Source organism: Orycteropus afer, unplaced genomic scaffold (genome assembly GCF_000298275.1).
Source record: "Orycteropus afer afer isolate SDZICR_OR568_19922 unplaced genomic scaffold, OryAfe1.0 scaffold00107, whole genome shotgun sequence".
Classification (NCBI taxonomy): Eukaryota; Metazoa; Chordata; class Mammalia; order Tubulidentata; family Orycteropodidae; genus Orycteropus; species Orycteropus afer.
In genome coordinates, this window is record NW_006921694.1 from 8,043,634 (window position 1) to 8,055,579 (window position 11,946).

Below are 11,946 nucleotides of genomic sequence, written 5' to 3' on the forward strand. Positions count from 1 at the left end.
TCCTACTTCCATAGTGATACTGCCTCGGAAACCCAAGGAGGGGTCGCTATGAGTCAGGGCTGACTCGACGGCACATAACAACAACAACAACAACTCCCTATATATACATAAGCTTTACTGATTTTACTTCTCTAGAGGACCTAGCCTAAAACACCAACAGAACTACAAATAAGAAATTCTTCAAATGAATAAGTGAGGTGAGAGACAGCTGAATTCTCATCAAGAAACATTTGTACCTTTGCAAAATTATGGCATCAAAGGAGGGAATAAAGATGTTTCCTAGAGAAACTGATCATGTACCAGGAGAGTCCCAATTTGGAAATTTCATCACACGCTGAAAGCATTATTTAATAAAAAAAAACTGAAAGAATAAATATGTCAGAATAAAGCTTTAAGTAACTTCCACCACAGACATAGAAATATGGTGTAACAGAACCAAGAGCCCATGCTCCTCTATCAACACCTTGTCTGCTTAGCCTGTTTAAGAAGCGTTACCTTGCAGTTGTACACAGGAAGCTCAACACTGATTTCCAGGACACTTAAAGCCTGATCCAAGATAAGGAGGAAAAATGGTGGTGATTTATGTTTTGCTGTCTGTAGCCCACAACTCCCCTGGAGATACCCTGCACTGTTGTTAGTTGTCCTTGAGTTGGCTCTGATTTGCAGTGACCTTATGTATAACAGAACAAAACATTGCCGAGTCCTGCACCATCCCCACAATCATTGCTATGTTGGAGCCCATGTTGCAGTCACGGTGTCAATCCTTCTCATTGGGAGTCTCCTTTTTCACTGACCCCCTAATTTACCAAGCATTATGCCCTTTAGCAATTGGTCCTTCCTAAGGATGTGTCCGAAGTAAGACAGTCTTACCATCCTTGCTTCCAAAATTCTTTGTGTTGTTGTTGTTATGTGCAGTCAAGTCAGACCTGACTCATAGCGACCCCTCCTTGGGTTTCAGAGGCAGTATCACTACAGAAGTAGATTGACCAACCTTCCTTCTAAGAAGTGGCTGGTGGATTTGAACTGCCAGCCTTCTGGTTAGCAGTCATGTGCCTTAGGCACTATGCTACCAGAGCTCCCAAAATTCTTTAGGAATGTATATAGATTGATGGTTTTTACTGATTTAACTGTTTACACAGCCTGGTTTTACTTATGTCACCAGTGGGGTATAAGGCACCCCTTGGTAACTTTGTACCTTGGCTCTCCTGTAACCAAGATACCTCACATATATCTTGGTAGTTCATAATCCACAGACAAAGTGCATCTTGTATGACTGAAATGACCTTGAGTGCTATGCTATGCCTGGGAGTCTTGAACCTCTCTGATGTTTGCCTGCACTTTCTTTTTCCTACTGTAGCTTCACTAAAGGCTTATATAGTATATCCGATGGAGTCTTGTGAGTCCTTTCAATTATCTGACCCTGGGCAATTGTTGACGTAAACCTAGTTAATCATTGCCAATTTCATCCTGGGATAAACTCACTTTGGCCAGCGATCCAGGTAGGTTTATAGGCTCAAACCGAATCACTGATTTTTCATTGTTCTTTTCATGATGTGCTACTGAATAAGAATGTTGCCAGTAAGTTCATCTGGGAAAGCTGCTTTACAATTGAAGTTAGCTGAACCAACCCCTTAGGGCAACATTGTAGGGTACCTGACTTCCCAGAAACGCTTTAGAAAAATAATTCTTCAGGCTCAGCCCAGATATGACAGAAGTGTGACTCTTGCATTTTTACTCACCAGTCCCTGAAGTCAGAGTGGTCTAAGGCTAGTGGGGGAAAATGATGACCTTCCTTCCTCCTCCATGTGAAGTCATGGGATAGCTAGTTGCTACTCCATTTTGTTAGTTTCTCTCAGATATTTCTCTCTGACGTGGAAACTTGGAACCCATCCCTATATCCTATCATTCAGTTTGGAGATTACTAGGGAATCCAGGGAAATTCCAAAAAAGCAGAATGGTTACTAAGAACTATCTCATTGGCTTAGATCTTAGTATATACAACACTCCTTGAGGTATTCTGTCCAAGTATGGATTCTGAGCTTCTACACAAGTGATTCTAATTCCGTCATAGGTCTGGGGTGTAGCTCAGAAAGCTGGAGTTTTAATAACATACTAGCTGACATCTATGAACTTTAGTTTGAGAAACATTGACCATGGGCAATATGAACTTACCTTGGAGCCTATTAAATGCTGAGCAAACAGTGCAAGTAGTGCCCCAGTATACAAAACTCTGCAGGAATACCTACCACCACAGCACCATGGTAAGCTAACTCAGTCCTAGCCCATCTCTCACTGCCTGGACGGAGGGACGAACACCAGTGTGAAAGAGGCTCTGCTGTCACCTCTGTTGGATACAATGGAAACATTGCTTTCTCCCAGCTCTTCAGATGGAGGCAGTCAGAGTCAAAGTGAAGCTAGAAGAAGCCACTGTGCTTACCTCTGAGAGGAGCCTTGGAGTAGAAGATTTCAATTCTAAAAGAATTCTTACATTCAAAAAAATGTTTAAACCCAATGGGACCCTTCCCAGCCACAGGCCCCTTGCCCCTAACCAGGAATGTCAAGAGATTATAATGAGTAAATCCCCAGCAGCCAAGAGAAACCTGATCTGGGCTTACTGCCAGGCAAGCTTATGGGGCACATACATTAGGCCAAGTGTTTCTTTTAAGGGTGTTTTTACCCCATATACCTTGAATTATACTTCATTAACTCAGGAACTCTGACATTTTCCTTCAAGTATAAAAAAATATGATTGGACCATAACATGTGTTTTTTATTTTTTTAAAAACAAGTCAATTTTAAGTTATATAACCACAAAAAGAGAACTAAAACCAGCAAGCAATTATTTTTGAGAACCTGATATGACCTTCAGATTACTTAAAACAAAAAATTTTTCCCACTTTCATAATTGGCTACATATTATCTTCTTTAAAATAGAGAGCTCACAGTGCTGCAATGTTGTTGTTTGTTGTTGTTATTTGCCCTCGAGTCGGCCCTGACTCATAGCGACCCCTCCTTGGGTTTCCGAGGCAGTAACATTACGGAATACCACAGAATGTTAACTTTTAAGAAAAAATCTCAGGAAGGTACATCTTCTGATAAGAAGAAATTTTTTTTTTCCATAATAAATTTGATGCAATTGTTAGTATGTCCCTGAATTACATACTAAATACCTCTTCACACAGATAATTTACCTTTTCTTTTCCAACTGGTTTGGCTACAAATGTAGAGAAAGCCACACTAACAAGTTTCTCGATGCCAGTGAACATGTCCTGTACTTTGACCTTGATACTGATCTAAAATAAAAACAAAAAGAAGTAAATACACTCTTAGCCACATGGATAACATAATTGATTTTAGCATCCAAAATTTAGTTATTCACTATATTGTTCTTTTCTTTCATTTTAAAAATGAAACCAACATTTTACTGTACTGTTCTTTCAATGATATTCTATAAAATTGAACAAATTACTATTTTTCTGATTATAGAAAATATACTTTCCACAAAAATATAAAAATAGGTAGTGATAAAAATGGAACCAGATTATTCAGAGTAAATATTATCAGTAATCATCCTACCACTCAGACATAATTATTAACCTTTAGGTGAATTTTCCTTTTCTGAAAGACAAAATATGTATTTGTATATTCACAGACACACACGTACACACACACATAATCGTCATACTGCATACTATTGGATCCCTGGGGGTACAAATGGTTAAGTGCTTGGCTGCTAATGAAAGACCAGAGGTTTGAATCCTCCAGGAGGCTCCAAGTGAAAAAGACTTGGTGATTTGCTTCCATAAAGATTGCAGCCAAGAAAGCTCTATGGGGAAGTTTTATTGTCACATGGGTCACTCTGAGCTGAAATCAATTCAAGGACACCTAACAGCAACAACAATATACTTACAGTTTTGTATTCAGATTTTAGAAAATTTGTAACGAGAATTTTATAATTCCAATATTGTTGTTGTTGTTGTTACACGCCAGCTAGTCTATGCTACATGCCTCCTAGTTTCATGCCTCCTAGTCTATATACAGCTTGCTTGTGAGCACAATTAAGTGTTCTAGAATTCCCATTCTTCTCAATGTTATCCATAATTTGTTATGACCCACACAGTCAAGTGCCTTTGCATAGTCAATAAAACACAAGTAAATATCTTTCTGGTATTCTTTGCTTTCAGCCAAGATCATCCATCTGACATCAGCAATGATATCCCTCTTTTCACATCCTCTTCTGAATCCAGTTTGCATTTCTGGAAATTCCCTGTCAATATACTGCTGCAACTGTTTTTGAATTGTCTTCAGAAAAATTTTACTTGTGTGTGATAGTAATGGTACTGTTTGATAATTTCCACATTCTGTTGGATCATCTTTCTTTGGAATGGGCATAAATATGGATCTCATCCAGTCAATTGGCCAGCTAGCTGGCTTCCAAATTTCCTGACATAAATGAGCAAGTGTCTCCAATGCTGTATCCATTTGTTGAAATATCTCAGTGGGTATACCCTCAATTCCTGGAGCCTTGTTTTTCACCAATTCCTTCAGTGCAGTTTGGACTTCTTCCTTCAATACCACTGGTTATTGAACATATGCCACCTCCTGAAATGGAGGAAAATTGACCACTTCTTTTTGGTACAGTGACTCTGTGTATTCCTTCTATCTTCTTTTGATGCTTCCTGCATCATTCAATGTTTTGCCCATAGAATCTTTCAATACTGCAACTAGAGGTTTAAATTTTTTCTTCAGTTCTTTCAGCTTGAGAAACACCAAGTATGTTTTTCTCTTTTGGTTTTCCAACTCCAGGTCTTTGCACACTTCATTATAATAATTGACTTTGTCTTCTTGAGCTGCTCTTTGAAATCTTCTGTTTAGCTCTTTTATTTTGTCATTTCTTCCATTTGCTTTAGCTTCTCTCCATTCAAGAGCAAATTTCAGAGACTCTCTTACATTCATTTTGGTCTTCTCTTCCTTTCCTGTCTTTTTAGTGACCTTTTGCTTTCTTCATGGATGATGTTCTTGATGTCATCCCACAAATCATCTGGCTTTCAGTCATTGGTGTTCAATGCATCAAATCTATTCTTTAGATGATCTTTAAATTCAGGTGGGATATCATCAAGGATATATCTTGGCTCTCATGGACTTGTTTTAATTTTCTTCAGCTTCAGCTTGAACTTGCATATGAACAATTGACAGTCTGTTCCACAGTCAGCTCCTGGCCTTGCTTTGACAGATGATATTGAGCTTCTCTATCACCTCTTTCCACAGATGTAGTCAATCGGATTCCTGTGTATTCCATCTGGTGAGGTCCATATGTATACCTGACATTTATATTATTGATAAAAGGGTATTTGTAATGAACAAGTCATTGGTTTTGTAAAATTCTATCATGCAATTTCCGGCATCATTCTATCACCAAGGCCACATTTTCCAACTACCGATGATCCTTCTTCATTTTTAACTTTCACCTTCCAATTACCAGTAATCGTCAATACATCTTGACTGCGTTTTTGATCATTTCAGACTGCAGAAGTTGGTAAAAATCTTCAATTTCTTCATCTTTGGCTTTAGTGGTTGGTATGTAAATTTTAATAATAATAGTATTAACTGGTCTTCCTTGTAGGTGAATGGATATTATCTCATCAATGACTCATTGCATTTCAGGGTAGATCTTGAAACATTCTTTGTGAAGATGAATGTAATGTTATTCATCTTCAATTTGTCATTCCCAGCATAGTAGACCATATGATTGTCTGATTCAAAATGGCCAATAGCAGTCCATTTCAGCTTCCTAATGCCTACAATATCGTTCTTTAATTTTTAACAACTTCTAATTTTTCTAGACTCAAACATTTTACATTCCATGTCCCAATTATTAATGGATGTTTGCAGCTGTTTCTTCATATTTTGAGTCGTGCCCCATCAGCAAATGGAGGTCCTGAGTGATTTACACCAACCACGTCATTAAGGCCCAATTTACTTTGAGAAGGCACCTCTTCCCCAGCTGATTTTCAACCTGAGAGGCTCATCTTCTGGTACTATATCACACAATGTTTCAGGGCTATTAATAAAAGTTTCCCATCATATATCAGACAGTGTTTCCCTGCTATTTGTAGATTTTCACTTGCCAATTTTTTGAGAAGTGGATGGCCCCTTCCTTCTTCTCTGTCTGTCTTAGTCTGGAAACTCTGCTGAAACCTGTCCACCATGGGTGACCCTGCTGATATTTTAAATACTGATGGAATAACCTCTAACCTCACACAACATGCAAGCCACCACAGTACAACAAACTGACAGACGAGTGGTGGTTCATCAGACATCTGCTTGTTATTAGTTGTCCCTGAGTTGATTCTTACTCATGGTAACCCCATGTGTTACAGAATAGAACTGTGCCATTGAATTTTCTTGGTTGTAATCCTTTTTTTTTTAAATTGTGATTTGGGTGAAAGTTTATAGAGAAAATTGGTCTTCCATTCAACAATCCATACCCATTCTATTTTTTGACATTTACTGCAATTCCACACTGTAAAAACATTCTTTCCACTCCCTCTTTATACTCATCTCTTCCCTTCATTCTTCCTTCCCTTCCCCTCCCATCTTCTTAGCTCTATCCCTGGGCAAATGCTATCTTCTTCATATCATCTGCTTGATTGTTGTAATGAATGCATATCTTCCTGATATTCACCATATAGGCCTATCATTTACCTGACAGTTGAGTCATGGGGGTTAAGTTCAGTTCCTAGCTAAGGGCCATAGTCTCGGGAGTTCTACCAGTCTTCATTAGACCAGTAAGTCTGGTATTTTTTATGATTTTGAGTTTTGTTCCACATTTCCCCCTCCTCTATCCAGGACCTCTTATTGTGATCCATTTCAGAACAGTCAGCTGGGGTAGCCAACCACCATCTAGTTCTTCTGGTCTCAGGGTCATGGAGGTGTTCCATTGGTCCTTTGGACTAATTGTTTCCTGTGTCTTCATTCTCATTGCTCTAGACATGGAGAGACCAATAGTTGTGCCTTAGATGGCCACTCACAAGCTTTTAATACTCCAGTCACTACTCACCAAAGTAGGATGTAGAAGACTGTCTTTGTGGACTAGGTTATGCCAATGACCTTAGTGTCCTCAGAGACTATGTTCCTGAACCTTCATACCCAGCAATTCATTCTATCAAGGCATTTGATTATGACTAAGATATTTTCATAATTTTGTCGCCTGTATGCTCTACTACATTCATGGATATAATTTGCAGCACATATAAATACATAGGTAGAGATCTTTATGGAAGATGAACACCAGACCTGTCTTCCCCAGTGCTACTAGATGAGTTTGAACCCCAACCTCTAGCTTATAGCTTAATAGTCGAGTGCAAACTATTTCTGCCACCTAGAGACCTCTAGAGGAGGGAAGAGACCTATTAACAGAGGAATCAGAGAATCCTTGGAGGTCAAATTGAAATAGAGAAAAGCTTCTGCATTCTTTGGATTCAGGGTGAAGCCAGCCATTTATTCTTGCTCAACAAGGGAGCAGAGGGCTGGCTTTAGTCCATGACAGAAAACTGAAATTGAATGAAATGACCCTAAAGGATAGGTCCAGTTTTAAAGAGTAAAAGTATAAAGCATCCAGAATTAGAAACAAAGCAGGAAATTTAGATAGTGGTACAAAGTAAGTCAAAGCTGAGAGGACACTTGGTCATGATTCACATGGGATGGATGCATGGCAGATTGGGCTGAGTAAGTCAATTGAGGCTAGAGGTTACTTTCCTTAGACTCAGAAATCTGTGCTCTGCAAACTCACTGTTTTGTTGTTTTTTTTCCTCCTTAGATTTTAGTCAAAGTACCTTTAGAAATTCTAGCCTGTCTCAGGGAATAGGAGGAAAAAGAGAAAAAGGACTTTATTTAGGCTGAATATAAAGGAGGATGTGTGTCCCTCAGAAGAGAGGCCAAGCATTGAGGCTCTTGTGTGGCAAAGGTCACACAACCCCAAACAGTTGGAAAATCAGGGTTTGGGGTACCATCACAACTGTTGCTAATAAAGCTGAGCTTTTCACAGCATTTCCCTTCCGATTTCTCTAAGTGTTTTTGTTCTACTTGGATACTGGGTGTTTTGATTATCTCTAGTACTGCTCTAACAGGAAATACCACAAATGGGTAGGTTTAACAAACAGGAGTTTATTCTCTTACGGTTTTGGAGGCTAGATGTCCGAGACCAAAGTGCCAAGCTCTAGGGGCTGAATGAAAGCCTCTCAACCTTGGGCTTCAGCTCTGCCTGTTGTTCCCAGCCCACTGGAGCTAGAGGTGTCTCTTAACTCAGGCAACTGCTGACTGCTGAAGCTAAAGAGTCCAAGGTTGACTAATAAAATGTCACAGATCAATTGGCAGTAAATATGGCAGGCTGCTAAATGAAGACTTGGTTACATCCAAGGTCCAAGTGTGTCAAAAAGCTGCAGAGACCTTTCTCAATGCTTCTTCTTATATACTGAAAGCAGACAACATCCCTAAGGCAGCTACTCAGTTGTTCGTGGCAGATTCCACCACGGAGTTGATTACCAGTCCCATCATAGGGAATAACTATATTCAGCTCCCAGCCACTCAAAACCAGGCCCAGCCAACTTGACACACAACTTAACTACCACACTTGGAGAAATGGACTAATTCAGTAATGTAATAAAAACCAAACTCACTGCCATCGAGTTGATTCCGACTCATAGCAACTCCCTTTGGGTTTCCGAGGTGGTAAGTCTTTAGGAAGTAGATTGCCCAGTTTTCCTTCTGTGGACTGGCTCATGGGTTTGAACTGCCAACCTCTGGTTAGCAATCAAATGCCTTAGGCACTACACCACCAAAACTCCTTCAGTAAAGTAATAGATGTGGTTATTGCCAAATCAGTCCTTACAAGACTTGTGTGCCCAACATCAAAGGGATTACTATGAAACAATTCAGAAACTGCAATATGACATCCAACAACTCTCTTCTTGCTTATTTTGGATTGAAGCTCCAAAATCACCAGACAACGTTTTATTCATAACTATGGTAAAGAAACTTATGTCAAGTGGATGCAGAAGAAAAATCTTCTAAACTTATTTTCTTACTGAAGATCAGTTACTTAATAAGCTAGTTAATCTGAAGCCAGTGTCCATTGGGAGATGAGAGGAAGAAGAACAAGTAGAGCTAGAATAATTATTGTTCTTTCAGTTGCCACCAAGTCAGGATAATTGAGGAAGAAAACCCGTATCTCACAAAGAATGAAGATAGTGCCCATCTCTCTTTTATGTTTACTTTCTGTATGTTCCTCCATACAGTGTAAAGAATATTGCATTATATTTCATTACATTTTGTACCGGAGTTGGCTGGGGATCATAGATTCTTATTATTTGTCTGTGAGCCTCACTACAGATTCGAGGGCCTTATAAAATTTTAATCTCATAGATTCCAAGCATTAGGTTTCATCCTCTGCATGAAGAGATAAGCACTAATAGGTAAGTAGGGAAAGGGTGTCTCTTACCTCCATGCTTGTGCTGAATGCTCTAGTAACTTTTGCTTTGATGGTTATAACTTGTCCAACTCTAGTTTAAAAAAAAAAAAAAAAAGATTATCTCAGGATCCTGGATAGAGTGGAAGGAAAAATGTGGAACAAAATCCAAAAACACAATAATGACCAGAATTAATGGCTAGATGGAGTCTGGTGAGACCTCCCAATACTATGGCCCCGGGATACATTTCGGGCCTAAAATAAAACTCACTCCTAGATCTGGTTCTCAGCCCAACAGTAAACAAGATGCACATGCAGACCACTCAACCCAGGGTGATGCACCCACATACTCTATGGAAATGTATCCCTTGGAGCAATCAACCATGGGGCACCAGAGGGGCAATATTTACACAGAGGAAATGCAGGACACACAGGAGTGCATAACCATGGGGGGGGGCGAGTACTGGGCAGGGAGGGGAGGAGATTGGGTTAGGATTGGGGATGGTAAGTGGGGAGTGAAACTAAATGTACACAAAATGTTGAATGTAAAACAAACTCTGCTCTGTAAACTTGTACCTAAAGCACAATTTTTTTAAAAAATGATTATCTCAGTAATCTGAGCAAATTTTATTTCAGACTTAAAGACTAACTCAAATGCATGGAAAATTCATGTTAGTAATAACAGAAAAAGACAATGCTAAAATGATCATTGTATAGCATACACTCGTTCACTAGTTCTTTTTAGACAGAAGAGAGCCTTTCAAAGAGAGGGTACAGCCTGACTCCAAATCTTCCACAGATTTTTTGACAAAACAATGTTTCCTTAAGGGAAATGAAAACAAACAAACTCATACCACTGGTATTTATTTTAAAATTTTAGTTAAAATTAGTAAATAAGGGAATAAACAAGCAAGGAAACTGATCAATTTCACAAGGTTTACATGGCCCCTTGATGTTGCTAGATATTCATTTACTCTCCATTATTAGAACTCTGATCATGTGAACCAGAGCTGTTCTGCCTCTGTTCAGACCCCTCACCCACCTCTGGTCCCTTCACCTTAACAAAAAGTAAGAGCTCCCCGAATGGTACCTCAATTTTTCTCCCTAAACCTCACAGTTGAGCTAACTCTTCCTGTTCTTATCCTTCTGTTTCAGAGGGAAAAAGAACTCTTCAAGACTTCACCTCTTTCTTTACCTGTGTCTTTGATTTCATCTTCCCCTCTCCGCCTCCTCTATCATCAGCCTTGCTCTGTCAACTCCTTCCTCTTCTGTACTTTCAATCTTTTTCCATTGAGTGATTGTATCAAGCTATGAAAATGTTCTCTTTCTAAAATTCTTTCTCTCAAACCTATTTGATTCTCCAGTCAAAATATACCTTTCAAATATTTCGTAAAATGAGTTTGTATTTCACCCTAGCACTCCATCATGCTTTCCATCTGATGTGTGTGTGTGTGTGTGTGTGTGTGTCTGATTCTCACCAGTCTGAGTGACCACCATCTTCAGAAATGTGTCACACTTAGCTATACATCCTATGGAGGCTAAAGCAGTACTTTTTGCATAAGCAATAGATGTTTATGAATTTCAAAGACATAAATATATAACTTAATGTTGTGGCTTTTTGTATGTAACTTTCTTTTTTTTTTTTTTCATATATTGGGATGTTGTTGTTGTTGTTATGTGCTGTTGAGTCGGATCCAACTCATAGCGACCCCTCCTTGGGTTTCCTAGACAGTGTCACAGCGGAAGTAGATTGCCCAACCTTCCTTCCGAGGAGTGGCTGGTGGGTTTGAACTGCTAGCCTTCTGGTTAGCAGTCAAGTACCTTAGGCACTACGCTACCAGAGCTCCTATATACTGGGATGTTGTTGTTGTTGTTTGCCATCGAGTTGGCCCCGACTCATAGCAACCCCTCCTTGGGTTTCCAAGGCAGTATCATTACAGAAGTAGGATTGCCCAACCTTCCTTCCGAGGAGTGGCTGGTGGATTTGAATCTCCAGCCTTCTGGTTAGCAGTCAAATGCCTTAGGCACTATGCTACCAGAGTCCATATAAAGAATACAAGAAGTTCCCCATTCCTGATTTTAACAACCACAGATCCTTTCTGATAACACAAACACAGAATGGTACAAAATGACAAAAGCACATTTCCTTGATGAGGTTACTATTTAAGTCAAAATTATAAAATTTGGTACTGGAAAGGACATAATAATTTATCCCTTTACTATTGGCATTTATGCATCTAATCGTGGAGGTTTAATCTGTGCTCAGTTAAGAAGACCCAGATTCTAAGCTCCCTCTGTCCCTTGCAGGCTCTGGACATTAAGCTCAGTTTCTCATCTGTACAAAGAGAGAATTGGACTTATCTTTAAAGGTCTCTCCATCTCTATGATTCTAATTCCTGCCAAAAATTCTCTTAGATCAGCTTTGAAGACGTAATTGTTCAAGTATGATGTTTTATCTCACTTAATTTGTTTGTTCCCCC

At 39.3% G+C, this 11,946-nt stretch overlaps 1 protein-coding gene across 1 annotated transcript in view; it reads right to left on the reverse strand.

Moving 5' to 3' along the window:
• The window catches only part of ACOT12 (acyl-CoA thioesterase 12), a 77,420-nt gene that overhangs the window by 56,547 nt on the left and 8,927 nt on the right, over window positions 1-11,946 (reverse strand). The window contains exons 3-4 of the mRNA XM_042781331.1: window positions 9,500-9,560; window positions 3,192-3,293 (exon numbers count right to left, since the gene is read on the reverse strand). Of these exons, the coding sequence (XP_042637265.1) occupies window positions 3,192-3,293; window positions 9,500-9,560 (163 nt within the window). The remainder of the gene's footprint in view (window positions 1-3,191; window positions 3,294-9,499; window positions 9,561-11,946) is intronic.